The sequence below is a fragment of the Primulina huaijiensis genome, chromosome 15 (genome assembly GCF_012295235.1).
Source record: "Primulina huaijiensis isolate GDHJ02 chromosome 15, ASM1229523v2, whole genome shotgun sequence".
NCBI lineage: Eukaryota > Viridiplantae > Streptophyta > Magnoliopsida > Lamiales > Gesneriaceae > Primulina > Primulina huaijiensis.
Genome location: NC_133320.1, coordinates 16,589,259 through 16,612,561, shown reverse-complemented (window position 1 = coordinate 16,612,561; position 23,303 = coordinate 16,589,259). Strand labels below are relative to the sequence as shown.

At 37.0% G+C, this 23,303-nt stretch overlaps 1 protein-coding gene across 1 annotated transcript; it reads left to right on the top strand.

Moving 5' to 3' along the window:
* Positions 1 to 6,130: 6,130 nt before the first annotated feature.
* On the top strand, positions 6,131 to 7,993 carry LOC140958560 (root phototropism protein 3-like). The gene is made up of 2 exons (XM_073416048.1): positions 6,131 to 6,947; positions 7,257 to 7,993. Exons 1-2 carry the CDS (start codon positions 6,198 to 6,200, stop codon positions 7,785 to 7,787), a joined length of 1,281 nt encoding a protein of 426 aa, XP_073272149.1. The 5' UTR covers positions 6,131 to 6,197; the 3' UTR covers positions 7,788 to 7,993.
* Positions 7,994 to 23,303: the final 15,310 nt, after the last annotated feature.

The following is a 23,303-nucleotide window of genomic DNA, read 5'->3' as shown; positions in this document are numbered from 1 at the left end:
GCAATTGGTGATCAAACTAAACATGTTGATATCGACCGAAGTAAAAATTGCATTGAGTGCTCTTGAGATCAAATTCGAAGTTTGGGCTTCATCGGTTGTCCATATATTCTCTGGTTTGATGTGACTGTCACCATCTGCATCCATGATTATTGGTAGAGTTCAACCATATAAAACACGTTGCCATGCTTTTTTTTCCGATTGATTTGATGTAGACCCTCATCTTAACTTTCCACATAGCATAATTGGATCCATCCAAAACCGGTGGTCGAAATGCAATGTTGACCAACAACACGTCCATTGTATTTTTACCAGTTTAAACAAAAATAACCAGAATCACACATAATAATCAAGAGTTGGCTATGATACAAGTGAGAGTGTTTTTTTAACATAAAGTACAAAACTACTAATATTATGTGTATAAAATTTTAGTTGTTGTGTGCAGGTGTTATAACACTTATCCATAACATGCAACAAAATATATACATTAATTAAACAAATAGGATAAAATTTAATGAATAAAATAAGACAGAATAAATCATACACAAGCATTTCGGTGCCTCATGAAAAAACAATTCACTAGAAAACTTGTTAGTTTACAAAAATCAACTAGTGAACAAATAAAAACTAACTCTCTTAAGACGTGTGTGAACAAAGTGCGTCTAAATTTATATATCAAATCATATAACCAAAATTACGAATGGAATAAACGTGATTCCGAAGTTCTTAAATAAACGACACACTAATCAAAACAGTGATTAAGTGTGGTCATTAAATGTTCTCAACACTTCATGGGGACACTTCAATATGTTTTGCCTTGAGCTCTTTATTAATTCACCGACGTAATTTTTTGCTCTTCCTGCGGCGTTTCACTGCTCTTCTTCAACTCCAAAAACCACCGCTTACACAACAACAATAATATCTTATTAGGCAAAAACTTGTTTGAGACGGTCTCACGGGTCGTATTTTGTGAGACAGATCTCTTATTTGGGTCATCCATGAAAAAGTATTACTTTTTATGCTAAGAGTATTACTTTTTATTGTGAATATTGGTAGGGTTGACCCGTCTCACAGATAAAGATTCGTGAGACCGTCTCACAAGAGACCTACTCATCTTATTTATAGACTTGCTATACCCTAAAGTTTATTTCTTATAGCGTCCTACACACATAGGAAAACAAGAAGTTCATTAAGAAATAGACTCTTTTGAACAATAATATAATATCTAGAGATCTTATCATATATATCAATAATATCACAATATTATCAAACAAGGAAAATATCAATATTACAGAAAATCTTATTAATCTAGAAAGAGAAAACTTCATATGTTAATATCACAATAGTATCAATAAGAAAAAATTAATTAAAAAATAAAATATTCTTTTCACAAATCGTTTAATAATAGAGGAAGTTGGTGAAAAATCCTCAATCAAAACATTTCTTTGGGTTCACTCTCTACCCACAAAATTGTGGTACTATGTCATACAAATTGTGGTACACTTCATGTGAAAATGTGGTACACTTCATGTAGAAATGTGGTACTAAAAAAGTACCCAGGGAGTGAACACAAAAAAACGACGGGTGGAGATTGAAGGCCAATTTCCCGTTAATAATACATAAAAATAATAAAATTTTAAATTAAAAATAAGTGTATGTTCATATCTTGTACTCGAAGTTTTAAAGTATTTTGGCAAGCTACTCCATAGCCGGTCGCCCCACAAGCTAGTCCATTGTTAGTCTAGAGGCGTGAACTTTTTTGGGGATAACGAATGAAAGAGAAGGGTCTGAGCATTCGTGGTTTTATTTTCGATAAGGCTGAAGGGATTGGCTTTATATATATTTTTTTGGTCAAAATATTTTGATACTTAAGTATTTATAATTTAAAATTTAAAAGATAATTAAAGTTTTATCTAAAAAAACTATCAATTTTTTGCACTTTTTCGTGGTTAATGAGGTAAACCTATACATTTTACCTCAAATTTACACGATTTTTTTCATGCTTAATGCGCCTCAGGTTGACCGCTTTTGTATAAATAGTAGCTTTCATTCATGGTTCGTGTTTAATTCTCGCTTTTTCATGTTTTTTAGAACAATTATTATAAATATTTATATATATTATGTCTCTTGTTAAACGGTGTCATGAATTTATATCCGTAAAATGGATCGACTTGATATGGACCTAGAGTGCAAAAACAATATTTTTGACATAAAAATAATTTTTCTTCAATGATTTGATTGAGTAGGAGGCATGTCTTACAAAATTGATTAATGTTTTTTTTTAAAGTTTTCGAGTCGAAGCTGCATTATAGATGCATTTGTCCGTAGGTTGTTTGATTAAAAAAACATACAAGTCCTGCAAATATGAGACAAAATTTTTCAATAATTGCTACAACATATGGAGACAAAATTCATTCATTCTGGACAAAGCGTCACCATTCACCATTATTAACCCTTACAACACAGCACATGATTCCTACGAAATGGTTCATAAAATAGTTTTTTTTTTGGAAAACCCATTTTAAACTGTTACAGTATGGTGACTCGAATTCCTTAATTAATTTGTAATAGCTAGGTTCTTCTTGAAGTCACATTACGTCCAAATTAATATTAAACCGAGTCGAGCCGAATTCATTTCGGAGAAACGCTTTCTGTACGTGTTCTTCATTCACCATACTCGAACCCGAGATTCGAGTCGATGGGAATGGAACAGTTTACTAGAAGGGAAAATGTAAGACCTTAAAAATTGTATCCAGCACTTGCGGGTGAAATTTAATGAGAGAAAGAGTACAAGGAATATCAATTCAAATATTCCCAAAGGACAAATGATCATGGCGAGTACTCTGTTATATTAAGAACAAAATTCATTAAAACACCAGGGAATAATTATTGATGGAGACTTGAAATGAAATCTCTTCCCCTCTCCTCTGCAATCTTATCTTATTGCTCATTCCACATAAACAAATGGGACATAATATATAAAAGTATCATCTCACTACTACAAAAAGGGCAAACGACAACGGATTTTATCCGTTGTCGTAGCCATTTAAAAACTGTTGTAACTGAGGGTGTTGTTGAAAGTCCGTTCAACGACAACGGTTTTTATCCGTTGTGGTAGATCAAATTTGCGACGGTTTTAAAAATAGCGACGGTCGTTATTTTTCCCCGTCGCTAATTTAAGACGGTTTATGATCAGCGACGGTTATATAAACCGTCGCTACTTTAAAATTAGCGACGGTTGCAATCACGACCGTCGCTAATTTTAGCGACGGTCATCTTTCAAGAGTTCCGTCGCTAATTTGTTTCGAAAAATAAAAAAGAATACTTTTAATAATTTAATAAATCTAAAAGAAACTAATAATCCAAACTAAAATCGTGTAAAATAAAAAAATTTTAAGTGTTGTGAAGTAATAAAATCGTGTAAAAGAGAAAAATTTTAAGTGTTATAAAATGGTTAGAAAAATTTTACTTGTTGTGTGAAAGTGATAAAATTATGTAAGATAAAAAAATTTTAAGTGTTGTGTGAAGTGATGAAATGGTGTAAAAGAGAAAAATTTTAAGTGTTATGAAGTGATGAAAAAAATTTTAAGTGTTGTGTGAAGTGATAAAATGGTGTAAAAGAGAAAAATTTTAAGTGTTGTAGAGGAAAATGGAAAGAAAATGGAGATATTTATAGACAGTTTGCGACGGGTTTTGGTTAAACCGTCGCTATTAGCGATGGTAAATGATAACCCGTCGCACATTTTTTTTTTGGCAACGGTTTGGATTTAAACTGTCGCTAAAATTAGCGACGGTTTTGAAACAATGTCGCTAAAATTAGCGACGGTTAATTTAAAACTGTCGCTAATTTAAACGTAGCGACGGTTTTTCAGTGACGTTTTTAAAATAACCGTCGCTAAATATTGCAACGTTTTTCAAAACCGTTGTTGTTTGTCAAAAAAACCACGCTAAAATTAGCGACGGTTAATTTATAACCGTCGCCAATTTAAATTTAGCGACGGTTTTGATAAACCGTCGCTAAAATTAGCGACGTTTTTGAATTAACCGTCGCTAAATATTGCAACGTTTTCCAAAACCGTTGTTGTTTTTCAAAAAAACCACGCTAAAATTAGCGACGATTATTTTAAAACCGTCGCGAATTTAAAAGTAGCGACGGTTTTGACACACCGTTGCTAAAATTAGCGACGATTTTTGAATTAACCGTCGCTAAATGTTGCAACGTTTTCCTAAACCGTTGTTGTTTGTCCAAAAAAACACGCTAATCGACAACAGTTCATAGAACCGTTGTCGTTGACCCAAAAAAAACGCTCAAAGACAACGGCTCTACTGTTGTCTTTGATCCCAAAAACCGTTGTCTTTGACCCCAAAAAGACANTTAATTATTTTTAAAAATGTCAAGTAATTAATTGTCACGTCCCAAAGACGGGGTTAGTCGACACCGGCGTTGCTCTCAAATTTACATTCGAAAACAACAAGCCTCAGAAGTACAAATTCAGAAACCAACTTTTTTATTCATAATACTGAATATTTCATTGTCTGATACAAAATCAAATACTAATGTTCTATAGCGGAATTGTAAAACCAGACATAACAATGTCTTAACAGATACAGCGGAAACATAACTTAGAATTGAAAAACAACAGTCTTCTTCACCAGCCCCAAAACTGATTCTGCTCTTCTTCTTCTAACCATTCTTCCTCGTTCTTAACTGAGATGAGTTTGGTGGGTGAGTGATATGGTCATCACTCAGTAAGCGTGAGCGGGAATAACTCTCAGTTTTTAAAACCATTTTCAACAGAAACAGTAAAACAAATAATATACAGAAACTCTTACTTTCATAACAGGAATCAGTATTCAGAAATAACATGTTTCAGAACAGAAATCGGAACTTAAAATTTAGCAAGCAAACACTGAGCACGTTTGTGAATTTCATGGCTAAACTGATATCAGTCCCCTATATGTTCTGTCATCTAAGGGGTGAGGCCAGAAATCAGAAATCAAAAACAGGAATTTTTCAGAATATATATTACTACTATTAGTGCACTAAGTTTCAGTGCTTCAAAAATTAGAGATTAGAAATCAAAAATACATATGCTTTGCTTCAAAACAGATATTATCAAACTGATTTCAAGATATCTATACATAAGCCCACTTACAGTAATTTGCTAAAAAATTTCGGTTGAAGTCTGAAATCTGCTTGCTCTCGCTACTTGATTTTTCTGCTAAAAAATGCTCTCTCTTAGCTCGAATTTCAAGTGATAACTCAAGATTTGTGTAACACCATTTCAGAGATTTGAGGGTGCTATTTATAGGCAAAATTCTGACTGTTAGCCTCCCAATTAATGGTCATAATCTGTCATGATGTGCCATTAACAACCTTTATTCCATGTTAAATACTTCAGTTACAAGTCATAAGTAGAATTAGTAGCTGTCTGCTAGAATCTCGCGCTACTTAACTCTTCTGCTGCTGGATTCTATCTGCTGGAAAAATACCAACTTCTGAAATATTAGTTGCCGATTGCTAGCTGGTGCAAAATGCTAGCTACTGCTGGAAATTCGGGTTCTCACATTAATTATGATTAAAAACATATTTAATTATTTTTAGAATCTAATAACAATTTTATTGATTGAAAATTGGATATTTTTGTCGTTTTATTAAAATGTTATTCTAAGGGTTTGATGTGTGTGTGTATATATATATGCTTCTTAAAATTAAAATAAGAAAATCAAGAAGGGCCAAATCGTGTAACTTCATTACTTATCGAGTATGAAATATATGTAAAATTCATGAAGAAATTACACGACCGTTTTTATGTTTGATATTAAAAATAAGATTAAAAAAACACTGTATACACAAAGTTTGTTTAACGTCATGATTTTGTTATTTTAAATTTTTTATTTAATTAATTGTGCGATATCAAATATGGGGTTCATGTTTTATAGCAAAATTTTAAATGGATAGAAGGTATATATGCTCAATTCTAGCTCAACCACTCTGATTTATGAAATTTTACAACGTTGTATCTGGAACTTTAATTCATGTGGGTCAACTCACAACGTGAGCCCTATAAATTTGTACTCTTTTTTTTAGCTAAAGAATCTGTGTAAGAACTAATCTTGCATTAAAAATTCCTTTTTTTACAGTGAAGTGATGCATCAAATTAGTACTTGAGGAAAGCTCTCACCGCACAAAGCAACCTATGTCTACCCAAATGCAGAAACCAACGGTGGCATTGCCAGAATCTATCACATTATCAGGCAAGCTATCACCTCTGATGGCTGCCGAAATCTGGTTCGATGATGCTTGCATACTAGACGTGGATTACTTTGTGAAGACACTTTCAAGCATAAAAGGGAAGGGGGTTAGACCAGACTTAGTGGGTTCAATCATCACACATTATGCTTCCAAATGGCTCCCAGATATGGCTGCAGATGAGTCGGAACGAACCATGGCCAGTTTCGAACACTCCCCCGAAAGTATCACAGCTTCATGTATGAAGAAAAGGTTCTTCATTGAAACTCTGGTTGGGATTCTTCCACAAGAAAAAGATTCAATCCCTTGTAACTTCTTGTTACGGTTGCTGCGTGTGGCTAACATGGTGAACGTGGACGCCAGTTGTCTCGAGGAGCTGGAGAAACGAATTTCTTGGCAGCTCCATCAGGCTTCTTTGAAGGAGTTGATGATACCTTGTTTTAGTCACACTAGTACTACACTTCTTAATGTTGAGTTAATTCTTCGGCTGGTTAAGAAATTTTTGAGTTCAGATGAAGTTTCGAGGACCGGAGCTGCCCTTTCGAAGGTGGCGAAACTTGTTGACTGTTACCTCGCAGAAGCGGCTGTGGATTCACAATTGATGTTGCCGGAATTCGTGAGTCTTGCTGGAGTGCTTCCTAGCTACGCACGTTCAACTGACGATGGCTTGTATCGAGCCATTGATACGTACCTTAAAGTGAGCTAGCTTTTATGCCGTCGTGCTGTGATTTTCTTTATCGTTTGTTTAATATGAATGTTTCTATTTAACATTTTCTGGATTCATGACATTACAATGCTTAGCCTATTACCACAAATGAATCCAAAATCCGAAATGTCAGTTTATTTTTTGGTTCATGAAGTTTGATACATGGTCTTTGTGAGAGTTTTGTATTATCATTAGCACAAAATCTTCATTGTGTCGACGGATTTTTAAAGGTTCTTATAGCATACATAATAATGCATACTTGGCAAGTTTTATCTAACAAAAATCATATTAATACACTAGGCACATCCCGGGGTTTCAAAGCAAGATAGAAAGAGACTCTGCAGCCTAATCGACAGCAGAAAGCTCTCATCGGAGGCGTCCCTTCACGCTGCTCAAAATGAGAGACTCCCTGTACGTGCCGTGATCCAAGTTCTCCTCTCAGAGCAAAGCAAGGTCACAAAGCAGATAGAATGGAGCGGATCATTGAGCGGAGCACGAAGCCCGGGGATCCTCGGGCTCGAGCTCCCGGCACGGTGCCTCTCGAAGCGTGAAATGAACGTGCAACAAATGGAGATCAAGAGTTTGAAAGAAGATGTCCTCAGGCTACAGAGCCAATGCATTGTAATGCAGAGACAGATTGAGAAAATGTTGGAGAAAAAGAAGGTCTATTTTAGTTGGAAGAGGCTCGGGTTTCCGGTGTTTAGGGCCGACAAAGTCGGAGGGGTCGAGAGTGAGGGCGAGCTCGTGGTCGGGGGAAAAACAGCCGGGGTCACCAAGCCGAGACTTGTGAGAGGTAGAACGTCCACCAAGTGGCGGTACTCCGTATCCTGAAGACGTGGTCGACCAATTAGTTCAGTGGTAACCTGGAGTAGCCAATTGTGTTTGCATAGACTTGTAATAAATATATAGTATGCTTATTTAGTTATTTACAATATTTCATAAAAATAAACCTTTTGCCTGTTTATCTTTCTACTTATCCGATCCTATCTTTCGGTGACAGTGGCCCCAAGAGTGTTCCAAACGAAACAAATGCGTTACTCATGCATGTGTAGCCGAAACAATTGTATCTTTGGAGGTCATGAACGAATATATACGTACGTATACATCTTTCCCCACTTAGCTGGCGACTGCCCCATGGGGTGTCCACACGTGCAGGTTGAAAATGCTATGTTGTCCACCAAATGGGCAGCATAAGGAAGTTGGTGGACATCATAACTTTACCATATATAACATGCATAACCAATACAAGCCAAAGATTTATTACTGTTGGAGTATCGTTTTTCGCACACAAAGTACAACGGAAGTTTAATTTTTTAATTTGTTTCAACGTTCAAATTGTTTCTTGGCGTCATATGAATTAAAACATACACATGATGTTTAGATCGGTTTACCTTTGCGTATTTAAGTTGGCTCCAACATATTCTAGATTTCAAGCGGAGATAGTATTTTTTGTAAATCCCTTTGAAGGGATCTCCCTCATTCGATCATCTAGTCCACGATCAGAAATTGAATTCTTTGTTTGGATCGCATTAGAGATCTCAAACAATTTTGCGTCGACATACTGGATCGCCAAAATTTCAGAAATATGGCGCGACGGCGGCACACGGCGGAAGGGCTTCAAGAAAATTGTGGTGACCGAAATTTTCAAGTGGAGAGAAAAGGATATGTGCAAAAATAGTCTTATTTCATTTAACATTTAATGAAATATTTATAAACTTTGATTTCTTATCAAATCAGGAGTCCTCTTTTTAGGATTCTTAATCATATTCCCATTAACATTCCTATTCTCATTAATTAATTAAAATTATCATGTTTTATATATCATACAAAGTCAAATTTTGATAATGCATGACTTATATATATTTATATTAAAACATCTATTTATACATATACTCATATGTATACGTATAGATATATATGTAAAATTAAATAAACATTATTTTAATTTCTTAAATAATTGTTAAAAATTTATTAATCAATTCTAGACTCTTCTAGAATAGTCAATGAGTTTCATGTATATATAGAAATCACCATTATTAACATTATTATTATTTAATTAGTAGATTCAAAATTTACTAAATAAATAATTTTGGACTCATTATAACCTCGATCAACGATCAGACACCGTCGATGTACAGATGATACAAATATTGTTCATATAATGAAAATTGAAAATTTCGAAAACCAAAATATTCACTGATCCTTTTTTGGTAGCTGTCAGTTTTGTGAACTCTTTTACCAAAACATGCATTTCCACTCTCCTAACTTAATTACCAGTTAAACTAACTTACACAACTTTTAATGCATGAAATCCACTTATAAACTCCTTTATAAATAATCTACTTGATCTCCATCAAGTTACAGTCCCCAAATTCAACTCCTAGAACTTGACTATCTCAACGGGAACACAAAATTCGATACATGTGTGAACTTCAACGGTTCAGTGATATAGCTAGCCGAGGCTTCACAAATTCTTGTGATTCAAAATAACATTTATTTTTATTCGGGGTTACTCTAATTATCCCTATTCTTTTCTTCAACCTTTTGATCAAGAACATAAGAACTCAAGTCTGATTTCACCCATTGGATCATGGTAAGAGCGTCTAGTAGCATTACCTCATTATCTCCAAGGTATCATTAATGATAGTGTCTGCAAGAACCTTAAGTTATGGTTAGCGTACAGTACGGTCCTTTTAACTCATATATCCCGATCAAATATGCAACCATTGATATATCAAGAGTTGCATATGAATTCGATAACTATGTGATGTATCTTTGAGTAATAACAGTGACATGATATGTGCAACCGGAGAAACACTTTTCTAAAATGCACATGTCTTACTTTGACAAGAGATTCCTTGCACTATTAATTCATCAGATCACATAGGATATCTTCGCTCGCAAGCAAAAGGTGATTCCCTGACTATAATGTATTGGCTCCTACATATTTTGAAACTACACTCAACCTTGCCATCTGATGACCTTAATGAAGTTGGTAAACAGATCAAAGTACATGCTAGTACGTAGAGCATCTACATTGTCTTAAGTCAAAAGACTAATGGTGCACAACTATAACCGTAGACTATTTTACTCTATTAGTGATAACCACTTGGACAGACCAAGGGAGTGTTGTTCAGTGCATGTTAGTACGTAGTGTAACATCCCAGTAATAAAATAACTAATATTATTTTAAAATCTACGGAAAATAAAACTTTTTCTTATTTAAATAGTAAACCCTCGCCTTTTGAATTTAAATAAAATGATCGACTAAATTTTTGAAAATAATCCAAGCACAAAATATTTCCATGGCATAAAAAAATATCATTCATCACTACTGTGAAAATATTATCCAAAACGAGCATTTGAAAATACTTGTTTGCCAATAAAATTTTGAATAAATAAAAATTAGAGTAAAAAGTTCAATGTGCATAAAATCCTTTCATAGCAATAGTGGTCCTCCTCGGGTTTGCACTACACACATTTCGAGCAAGCTCACTGGTCAGCACCTCCTGTCTTCTCAAAAACATCAACATCTGCATCGATCAACTCTAGTGAACCTAAAGACTCAACAAGTATAAACCATGAATATCAAATAGTACTTAATAAAATCACATGCATTTGAAAGTAACATGTACAAAATAACAGCTGAACATACTTAAACATAGACGTATCATGACTGCATAAACATTTTCATAAAAGTGCTTTCATCATAAAATACATAATCAAATTTAATTTTGTGTAGAAATATGTTCAAAGCAAGTGGCCCGTAACATAAATCGCTTGATCAGACTAAACCACAGTACTGGGCTGGCAGGGATCACCACAGCCTTTCGACCGGATGTCCACTCCCACATACATAAATCTCTGGTCATACTTTACCAGATGATGAGGTCCCTAGTCAACCACAACCTTTCAATCGGATGTCCACTCCCACATACATAAATCCTCGGTCATACTTTACCAGGTGGAGAGGTCCCCAGTCATGTTTTACCGCTTTTCAATCCAATAATCATGAATCCCCAGTCATGCTTTACCGGGTGGCCACAAGACAAATCACATGCCTCAAAAATAAAATATTTTTTTTGCACGTCAATCGTACTTAAAAACGTTGTGGGCTTCATTGGAACGCTCTGGACATGCTGCTCCAACCACATCATCAAATATCCAGGAGATCCCAATGAAGCTTGCAACCAAAAACTTGAGAAAACATGAAAAACATACACAAATTTTCACAGCTTGAGCGACTTTATGATAAAAATCATATCTATCTCATTTCTGGTAAAAGAATTACGAATTTGCTATCAAATCGAAGGTAACACAGAGTGCTACAAATCATATGTTGAAAACATTTCTAGAAAACCAACCTATAAGTTGCAGAATTCGAAAGAAGAGGGGGTATTGGGTTTTGTGACACAAAAATTTCACAGCTTGTGCGGTTTTACAATAAAAATCATATCTCTCCCGTTTCTTATCAGAAAATTACTAATTTGCTATCAAATCGAAGATAACACAGAGTGCTATAAATCATATGTTGAACATGTTTCCAGAAAACCAACCTATAAGTCTTATAATTCGAAATAATATAGGGTGACAGGTTTTGTGACACAGAAATTTCACAGCTTGTGAGGATTTACAATAAAAATCATATCTCCCTCATTTCTTATCAGACAATTACGAATTTTCTATCGAATCAAAGATAAAATAGAGTTCTACAAAGCATATGTTGAACACGGTTCCAGAAAACAAACCTATAAGTCCCAGAATTCGAAATAACATAGGGTGACAGGTTTTGTGACACAAATATTTCACAGCTTGTGCGGTTTTACGATAAAAATCATATATCTCTCGTTTCTTATTAGAAAATTACAAATTAGCTATTGAATCAAAGATAACATAGAGCGCTACAAATCATATGTGGAACATGGTTTCAGAAAACCAACCTATAAGTCGCAGAATTTGAAATAACATAGGGTGATCGGTTTTATGGCCCAATAATTTTTAAGAAATCGTTTAAACCATAATCCATCGAAATTTGCATATAACGAACGAATTTTCATACTTAATATACATCAAAATACATAATATTACGAGATCGATGCATAAAATAAAAGTTTATACATGCCTTTGTGTCTAAACGCTCGAATAAATGAATACCGGCGTGAGGGTACGTGGAGGATGAACGAAAGACGATTCGTTGACGTTTTTCTTGACAAAAACTCACCAAAATCTCCAGAATATTGCTAGGATGAGTGCTCAAGAGGCTTCTGCTCACGGGAGACACAACCCTAGTTTTTTCCTCCAAAAGTAACGTGTATGTGTGCGCGCGTTGGGGTGTGTGTGTTTAGGTGTAGGTGAGTGTGATTAGTATAAGTAATTAGGGTTAAGAAAAGTCTAATAAAATAAATTAATAGGCTAAACTCATACTAATTTAATTATTTAGAGCCACTCAAAAATTTAATAAATATTCAACTAGCAAATTTTCAGATTAAATATCTCCAAATTTCGAAATAGCTTAATGGAGTAGTAAAAATCCTAATTTAACTTAAATACTAATTAAATAATTTAATTAAGGGATAAAATTCATTATAAAAATATTTTACACCCAATTTAAGGATCAAATCCTCAAATTTCAAAATTTACATTTAAAGCGCTTAAAATTTTATAAATCGCCTAATCATTTAAATTGAACTTTAAAATTCTAAAATTCATACATCATTTAAAATAACTAATTTTTTTGGCTTAAAAAAAATATAACAATTAATTTTATCGCCTTAACCGTCTCGGTATCCTATCCCTGGCCAAGCATCGAATATTGACCTGAAAACCTCAAACTCAGGAAAATATTTAATTTTGCATAAACAAGGACATATAAACACATAAAAAAATAATTTACCTATCTTAAATGCATCATTTAAAATTAATTAAATAAATTAACAAATTTAATCATGCATGAGGTATATGTGTGCTGGTTTTCGGGCTCTACATGTAGAACCTATATGTTTTCACTGGTCAAAGGACTAATGATGCACAACAATAACCGCATCTACTCGATAAGTGATAACAACTAAGATAGTCCGAGGGAGAGTTTTTTAGTGCGTCATCAAATAATCACATATTTGTATAAATGGACATCTCCATGCTCCTGCCTATTAAACATGGTGTTTATATCAAAGATGCTAGTCTCAAGGCCAAACAACCGTTATCCTTATTTTAATCTGTTGATTCGACTAGGAACCTGTTTAGAATATATAGGTAAACTTCTTAATGAGTATCATGATATTACGTTGAGAGGAAATCTCATGGTATCTATAGTATATTCATGAACTTTATCTATGCAGCTTGTATAGGTATACATGTAGAACCCAAAAATCAGATTACGTATAAGCCATGCATAATTACTATTATTTAAATTAAAATGATTTTTATACATGCATGAGGGCTTAATTCATTTTAAAACTTTGTTAAGTTATGATTATTTATTTTACGCAGAAGTTTAGTTTTTATCTTTTCGGTTAAATAAGAGAGACCGGACTAGAGTTGGAGTATTGAGGTAAAAGTTAATAATAAGAAAATATTTCTAAATTTAATTTAAGCCAAGGAATAATTTATTTTAATATAAAAGAATGTTTAAGGAATTATTTAATTAATTGAAGTTAAGTTAGTAAATAAGTTTTTTTTATGTCTAATAATTAATTAAAAGCCTAAATTAAAATGTGTAACCAATTGGAATAAATTAATCTAGGCCTATTTTATTTAAGAAATTGTAACTTAACATGGTAGTAATTTATTTTAAGACTTAGCCATGCCATGCAAGAAAATAGTTATCCTAAATTAATTTATTAATTCACAAAAATACATAATAAGTGTTTAAAACTTTAAGGAGTTAAAATTCAAGAATTAAGCAATATTTTACCTCCATTTATTAAGCAAATTTTCGGCCCCCTTAGAATCAATTTAATTATGGTTAGCAACTCTCCATTTTTTATATCTTTCCTTAACCTTTCTTGGTATATTATATGATTAACTCCCTCACTTTTAAATCCCCGAAAATTAATAATTAAGCACTTTTATTGCACCTAATCAAACCACTAATCTATCCTACCAATCCCACAATTTTCGAGCAACAAGAAGGAAGGAAGCAATTCTTGTGTCATTCAAATCCCTCACTTGTAGCTCCTACCTTAATGCATTCCTTGGCTCAGTTCCAGGCACTCAAGGCTGCACCTAGACATGTACTAGAGTGTATTATGGTCATGTTGGTTCATTGGTTTCTGCCCATGCACGCAAGGAAGAAACTTGACAACAACTTCTTCCATAGTTGCAAGTTCAAGTCACGATTTCTGTGTTTGATTGTCTAGGGAGAGTGTTCGGATTGTGGTTGGTCTAAGGCCTGTAACCATGGTTTGAACCCTCTCTTAGCATGTCTAGGACATGACCAAGACAGCCTTTTAAGGCTTGGTGCACGAATCCATCAATATTTTTAAACAACAAGACAAGTGCCCCACAGTTTCATTGTCTGTTTTTTTTTTATGGAATGGTTTCGGCTTTGGGGGTGTTGGGTGGATCTTGGATGGCTTCTAGCCCTTAGGCATGGTTCACACAATACCTCATGATGTCTAGATCAAGCCATGGTCGATCATATGGCCACTGGAATGATGTATGACAGTAAGATGAAGCAACACCCCCCACGGTACAGCACATGGTGTTCTCGGGTGGAGCTTTGGATTGTCGTAGGTGTTTGCTTGGATTGTGGTTGGCTTTTAGCTCTTAGCCATGGTTCAAGCCACACCTTGGGACTTTGGTAAGAGAATCTGGCCGGTGGTTCAAGCCCCAATGGCCATTGGTCTCGTAAACGAAGCAAAACAAGCGCAGCTGCTGTCATGCATATTGACAGAAGCAAGGTTTCGGTGCAGAGGTTTTTTTCGAGTTCTTGGTTGGCTTTTAGCCTATGGCTTTGGACTGTACAGTACCTAAATGAGTTGAGAAGGTCATGTTTTTGGCCGTTTGTGATTTGGTCAAGTTTGGAGGTCGTACGAGAAATTACGGTGCAATGTACCAAAGTGACTCTCGAAAGAGTGTTTCAAGATTTTGGCCTCCATTCACATTTTTCGTGTATTACAGCCTTAGGGATATATTTTCCATCATTTTAGGTATATTTTAATCATGGCTAAACGATGGTTCAATGTTGGTTCGGGTTGGTACGAAGCCATGGTTGAATACTAAGTTTGTTGGGTGTAGTTGTCTCGTTTTTGTTCGGATATTAAGTTTCTGTCAAGTTGAGATTATTTGCATGTTTCTCATGTTAGAATTAGGTCGTAGCAAGCCTGGGAACGATCCAATTCATTCGGTAAAACAGAGTTATAATTATATTACGTGCATAAAATATAAAATGTTTATTTTTGAGATATATGCGATATGTCTTGTGACCACCTTACGCTTATGGGATTGCTTCATCCGGTGACTTACGACCGGTTTACGATTATGTATGTTATCGGATATCCAGTCCAAGGGCTGTGATGATCTCTACCGCCCAGTATACTGTGGTTTAGTCTGATCAGGCGCTTACGTTATGTTATGGGCCACTTGAGTTGAAACATTATCTCTACAAGAAAAATTACGATATGATATTTTATGACAGGGCTCTATCGAGCAAATCTTTTACGTACGATTTTTAGATATGCACGTATTTATATTTACTCATGACACGATTTTCACCTTACGTTTTACGATACGATATTTTTACGTTGCATGCGATTTTATGATATATTTACTTGTTATTCACGATATATGCATGTTGAGTCTTTAGACTCACTAGACTTTATTGTTGTAGGTACTGATGAGGTCGGGACTGAGGGCGGGGACCACTGAGCTAGCTTGGGTCGACAGTAAAAGGAACCCGATGACCTCATGTTTCAGTTTATTCGCATTTTCAAGTTCAAACTCATCTTTTTATATGTTTGATATTTATTTTTTTAAACTGTTGTTTTGAAACAAAATAATTACTTCCGCTGTTATTTTTAAAGTTAACCCTATTTATCAGTTTATTTTATGAATGATGTATGTTATTTATTTAAAGAGAAAAATTTTAAATAATTCCGCAAAATTACGAATACAAAATACGGGCCTCTACTGTTGGTATCAGAGCCTATGTTCTTGTAAAGAGTTGTACTACTACTGACCTCGAGAAGCTCATGAAGTCACGTCTTCGGTCTGTAAGTTTTACGTTTATGCACTTCCTTTAAAGCATGAAATATTTTAACAGCATGTTTTCATGAAATGTTTTATGTCCAGATTATGATTATGCAATATTTATATAAATTTAAAGGAATAATAGGATTATGCATGTTGGTTACGTATGGGTTGTATGTATGGAACAGTATGCCTCCTAGACGCATTCTTGATCGCATGAGAAATGATGAGCATCGTCATGAGGACGGTGAGGATCATAGGCAGGAGAGAGATTTACCACCACCCCCTCCACGGGACATGAACGCCCAGATGCTAGCTGGGATGACTCAGTTCTTCACGCAGTTTGCGGGGAACAATGCTGTGGGAGCCAGGCAGACGGGGCCTGAGGCTACCTATGAGCGGTTCATGAAGATGAGACCGAAAGAGTTCTCAGGGACGACAGATCCTATGATTGCCGAGGGCTGGATTAAGTCCCTGGAGGTTATCTTTGAATTTATGGAGCTTGGAGATGGAGATAGGGTTCGTTGTGCGACCTATCTGTTTGGAGGAGACGCTCGCCTGTGGTGGGAAGGAGCATCTGTAGCCCTAGATTTGGCTAATCTGAGCTGGACGCGCTTTACAGAGGTATTCTACTCTAAATATTTTACTGACGAGGTGCGTTCCAGATTGACCAGGGAATTCATGACCCTAAGGCAGGGAGACATGACTGTTACGGGGTTTATCCGTATGTTTAAGAGGGGTTGCCATTTTGTACCTCTGATTGCAAATGATGCTTGAGCCAAGTTGAGGCATTTTCTAGATGGTCTACGGCCGATCTTGCGCCGTGATGTTAGGGTGGCTGGCCCTACTACCTATGATGTCGCTGTCTCCAGAGCAATAGATGCAGAGCAAGATCAGAATGATATTGAGAGAGATCGCCGGGGCAAGCGACCAGTCCAAGCGCCGCACCGCCCTCCTCATCAGCAGCATTAGAGTAAGAAGCCTTTCCACGGTCCATCCAGGAACAGAGGACAGTAGCAGTAGGGACGTGTAGTCCTGAGGGCCTCAGAGTATCCAGTCTGTGCTAAGTGCACACGCCGTCATACTGGAGTTTGTAGATATGGTTCGGAAAAGTGCTACAAGTGTGGTAGTCCTGACCACTTACTGAAGGAGTGCCCTCAGGGGAGTCTGCCTACTCAAGGCAGAGCTTTTGCCCTCCATGCAGCAGAGACGAACCCAGAGACAATGCTCATGATAGGTATCTTAAAGCTTTAAGTTTGTATTTGGAATTTAATGTTATGGGTTGAGATCTTGAACTTAGAATTGGTGATAGTATTACATGCTCTAATCAGCGTTATTTTCGGGAATTTAGGTTAGATGAACTTTGACCTTCGCATGTTTATAAGTTTAGTTCTTGTAATTATTGGGTTCAGCTTGATGTTCCAACCTTTCAGGGAGAATTTTTATAGCTGGTTCAGCTACCAATGCCTTGATAGATTCAGGGACTACTCATTCATTCATTTCAAAGATCTTTGCGAATTTCCTCAAGGTCAAGACCATTGGGCTAGATGTAGCGTATTCAGTAGTACTGCCTTCGGGAGAGGAGCTGACAGCTACTAATGTGGTCCGAGACATAGACCTCAAACTTCATGGAAATCTTGTTTATGCGGACCTTATCGTATTGCCGATGCCAGAGTTTGATATCATTCTGGGTATGGACTGGCTATTAAAGAACAGAGTTTTGATTGATTTCCAGCGGAAATATGTTCTAGTCCGACCGCTCGGGAGAGAGCAGTTCTTATTCGAGCAAGACAGGTACTTTCATTTACCGCGTATGTTATCTTGTGTCCAGGCTAGGAAGCTCATGCGTAGAGGTTATCGAGCGTTTTTAGTGACTTTTTTATCTGTTCCCGAGACACCCAGTCAGTCAGCCTCCGATGTCGCAGTTGTCAGGGACTTTCTAGACGTTTTTCCTGATGACGTCTTTGGTATGCCACCTGTGCGAGAGGTGGAGTTTTCTATTGAGCTTATGCCAGGTACCGCACCTATCTCAAAAGCACCGTACCGATTAGCGCCGACAGAGATGGCAGAACTCAAGAAGCAGATTCAGGAACTTCTTGACAAGGAGTTCATTCGCCCGAGTTTTTCGCCACGGGGTGCACCAGTCTTGTTTGTGAAGAAGAAAGATGGTTCGATGAGACTCTGCATTGATTACCAAGAATTGAACAGAGTTACAGTGAAGAACAAATACCCACTTCCGAGGATTGAAGATCTATTTGATCAGTTGCAGTGAGCCTCAGTATTCTCAAAGATTGATCTGCGTTCTGGTTATCACCAGTTGAGGGTGAAAGACGCCGATGTTCTCAAGAATGCTTTTAGGACTCGTTATGGCCACTTCGAGTTCTTTGTGATGCCGTTCGGTTTGACGAATGCGCTAGCGATCTTCATGGATCTCATGAATGGCGTATTTCAGCCATACCTTGATCAGTTCGTGATAGTATTCATAAACGACATTCTCGTCTACTCAAAGAATCATGAGGAGCACAGCAGACATCTGACCGCAGTTTTGCAGACCTTGCAAAAGCACAAGCTGTTCGCGAAGTTCAGTAAGTGCGAGTTCTTTTTAGAGAAGGTGGCGTTCTTAGGCCACGTCGTTTCTAGCAGCGGTCTCGAGGTAGACCAAGCGAAAGTTGCAGCAGTCAGAGATTGGGTTGTACCGCAAAATGCCTCAGAGATCCATAGTTTCCTTGGGCTAGCAGGATATTATCGGAAGTTTATTCAGGGTTTCTCCTCTATCGCAGTTCCACTCACGTCGTTGATAAAGAAGAATGCTAAGTACGTGTGGAGCGATGAGTGTCAGGAGAGCTTCTATTCTTCGAAGTAAGCTCTTATTTCAGCGCCGGTATTGGCCATGCCATCAGGGCCAGGAGATTTTGTTTTGTATACCGATGCTTCGAAGCTCGGTTTAGGCGCTTTGTTGATGCAGCATGGGAAGGTAATAGCATATGCTTCTTGCCAGTTGAAGAACCATGAGAAGAATTACCCTACCCACGACCTAGAGTTGGCAGCCGTAGTATTTGCTTTGAAGATTTGGAGACATTATTTGTACGGGGAGAAGTGCCAGATCTTTACCGACCAGAAGAGCCTCAAGTACTTCTTTACGCAGAAAGAGTTGAATATGCGTCAGAGGCGTTGGTTGGAGCTAGTGAAGGACTATGACGGTGACATTAGCTACCACCCTGGCAAAGCTAATGTAGTTGCGGATGCATTGAGCAGGAAAGTCGCAGTGATGGCTCATTTGGTGATTCCGAGACCTCTTAAGTTTGAGATGCAGAGGTTTGATCTAGAGACATATCCTCGAGGTAGAGTTCCTCGTCTATCTACTTTGACGATTCAGTCTTCTCTTAGCCAGTAGATGAGCAGTTGGAAAGTGGAAGCAGAGGGATGAGGCCAAAGGCAGTATCTTGTATACAGTTAGCGACGACATTGTGAGATATCGAGACAGAATGTGGGTTCCTAGCGACGGTTCTATTCGAGCAGATATTTTATCTGAGGCCCACATGTCTCCGTACTCTATTCATCCCGGGAATACGAAGATGTACAAAGATCTGCAGTTATTGTATTGGTGGCCGGGGATGAAGAAGGATATCTGACGTTTTGTATCCGATTGTCTGACGTGTCAGCTAGTGAAAGCGGAACATCAAAGACCAGCAGGTATCCTCATTTTGGAAGATTTACATTCAGCTATGGGTACGAAGTTGTTGTTTAGCACAACTTTCCACCCACAGACAGATGGTCAGTCAGAGAGAGTTATCCAGATTTTGGAGGCTCTTCTCCGTGCATGTGTCCTCGATTTCTCGGGGAGTTGGGAGTCGAAGTTGCCGTTGGTAGAGTTTACCTATAACAACAGTTTTCGGTCGTCTATAGGTATGGCTCCGTATGAAGCATTGTACGGTCGCAAGTGTAGATTGCCTATTCATTGTGATGAAGTAGGGGAGAGATCAGAATTGGGTCCGGAGATTATTCAGTAGACCACCGATGTAGTAGTCAAGATCCGTGATAGGATGAGGACTGCTCAGAGTCGACAGAAGAGTTATGCGGATCAAAGGAGGAGAGACCTAGAGTTGGCCGTCGGAGACCATGTTTTCGTGAAGATAGCATCTATGAAAGGTGTCATGCGATTCGGGACGAAAGGAAAGCTCTGTCCGAGATTCATCGGACCATTTGAGATCCTCGATAGGGTTGGAACGTTAGCTTATCGTGTTGCTCTTCCGCCAAATCTGGCCGGAGTACACAACGTGTTCCACGTCTCTATGCTGAGGAAGATATGGCGAATCCATCGCATGTCTTGAACTTTGAACCATTGCAGCTCACTCCGAACCTGTCTTATGAAGAGAGACCAGTGCATATCTTAGACAGACATGAGAAAAGGCTTTGGAACAAGCTGGTGAAGCTAGTGAAAGTCAAATGGCTTAATCATTCGGAGGAGGAAGCTACGTGGGAATCAGAGCCAGAGATGAAGAGTCGATACCCCGAATTATTCGGTAAGTTTTAATTTCGAGGACGAAATTTCTTTTAAGGGGGATAGAGTTGTAGAACTCAAAAATCAGATTACGTATAAGCCATGCATAATTACTATTATTTAAATTAAAATTATTTTTATACATGCATGAGGGCTTAATTCATTTTAAAACTTTGTTAAGTTATGATTATTTATTTTACGCAGAAGTTTAGTTTTTATCTTTTCGGTTAAATACGCGAGGTCGGACTGGAGTTGGAGTATTGAGGTAAAAGTTAATAATAAGAAAATATTCCTAAATTTAATTTAAGTCAAGGAATAATTTATTTTAATGCAAAAGAATGTTTAAGGAATTATTTAATTAATTGAAGTTAAGTTAGTAAATAAGTTCTTTTATGTCCAATAATTAATTAAAAGCCTAAATTAAAATGTGTAACCAATATGGATAAATTAATCTAAGCCTATTTTATTTAAGAAATTGTAAATTAACATGGTAGTAATTTATTTTAAGACTTAGTCATGTCATGCAAGAAAATAGTTATCCTAAATTAATTTATTATTTCAAAAAAATACATAATAAGGGTTTAAAATTTTAAGGAGTTAAAATTCAAGAATTAAGCAATATTTTACCTCCATTTATTAAGCAAATTTTCGCCCCCCTTAGAATCAATTTAATCATGGTTAGCAAGTCTCCATTTTTGATATCTTTCCTTAACCTTTCTTGGTATGATTAACTCCCTCACTTTTAAATCCCCAACAATTAATAATTAAGCACTTTTATTGCACCTAATCAAACCACTAATCTAGCCTACCAATCCCACAATTTTCGAGCAACAAGAAGGAAGGAAGCAATTTTTGTGTCATTCAAATCCCTCACTTGTAGCTCCTACCTTAATGCATTCCTTGACTCATTTATCACCTCTAGTAGACTTCACCCCCATTCCTTAGCATTCTCTTCACCCATATCTTCAAAAATTTCAGAGAAACCAGCAGCAAAATCGTGAGCCTTCAACAAGAAAACAAGAAAGAAAAGAAACTCCGTCTCCGCCGCGCCGTGTTCGTTGTATAGCTTGTTTTCTTTCTTAAAAAAAATTTTAGGCATGTATATATGGTTTCTTTTCTCTTCAATCAAGTCCTATAGACATTTTTACACATTTTATATTCACAATTTAAGCAGCAAAAGAATTTGACTGCAAGATTTTAGAAATTCTGTGCAAGCACTTCTTGGCCCTCTCCTTTGAGCTTCACGGGTTGAGTTGTTTTTGTGATTTCAGGGGTTGGCTTGGTTCCAGGCACTCAAGGCTGCACCTAGACATGTACTAGAGTGTATTAGGGTCATTTTGGTTCATTGGTTTCAGCTCATGCACGCAAGGAAGAAACTTGACAGCAACTTCTTCCATAGTTGCAAGTTCGAGTCATGATTTCTGTGTTTGATTGTCTAGGGAGAGCGTTCGGATTGTGGTTGGTCTAAGGCCTGTAACCATGGTTAGAACCCTTCCTTAGCATGTCTAGGACGTTACCAAGACAGCTTTTTAAGGCTTGGTGCACGAATCCATCAAGATTTTTAAACAACAAGACAAGTGCCCCACGGTTTCATTTTCTGTTTTTTTTGTATGGAATGGTTTCGGCTTTGGGCGTGTTGGGTGGATCTTGGTTGGCTTCTAGCCCTTAGCCATGGTTTGCACAATACCTCATGATGTCTAGATCAAAACATGGTCGATCATATGGCCACTGGAATGATGTATGACAGCAAGATGAAGCAACACCCCCCACGGTACAGCACATGGTGTTCTCGGATGAAGCTTTGGATTGTCGTAGGTGTTTGCTTGGACTGTGGTTGGCTTTTAGCCCTTAGCCATGGTTCAAGCCACACCTTGGGACTTTGGTAAGGGAATCTGGTCGGTGGTTCAAGCCCCAATGGCCATTGGTCTCGTAAACGAAGCAAAGCAAGCGCAGCTGCTGTCACGCATATTGACAGCAACAGGGTTTTGGTGCAGAGGTCTTGTTCGAGTTCTTGGTTGGCTTTTAGTCTATGGCCTTGGACTGGACAGTACCTCAATGAGTTGGGAAGGTCTTTTTTTTGGCTGTTTGTGATTTGGTCAAGCTTAGAGGTCGTACGAGAAATTACGGTGCAATGTGCCAAAGTGACTCTCGAAAGAGCGTTTCAAGATTTTGCCTCCATTCACATTTTTTGTGTATTACAGTCCTAGGGATATATTTTCCATCATTTTAGGTGTATTTTAACGATGACTAAAAGATGGTTCAATGTTGGTTCGGGTTGGTACGAAGCCATGGTTGAATACTAAGTTTGTTGGGCGTAGTTGTCTCGTTTTTGGTTCGGATATTAAGTTTCTGTCAAGTTGAGATTATTTGCTTGTTTCTCATGTTAGAATTAGGTCGTAGCAAGCCTGGGAACGATCCAACTCATTCGGTAAAACAGGGTTATAATTATATTATGTGCATAAAATATAAAATGTTTATTTTTGAGATATATGCGATATGTCTTGTGGCCACCTTGCGCTTATGGGATTGCTTCACCCGGTGACTTACGACCGGTTTAATATTATGTATGGGTACGGATATCCAGTCCAAGGGCTGTGATGATCTCTACCGTCCAGTATACTGTGGTTTAGTCTTATCAGGCGCTTACGTTATGTTAT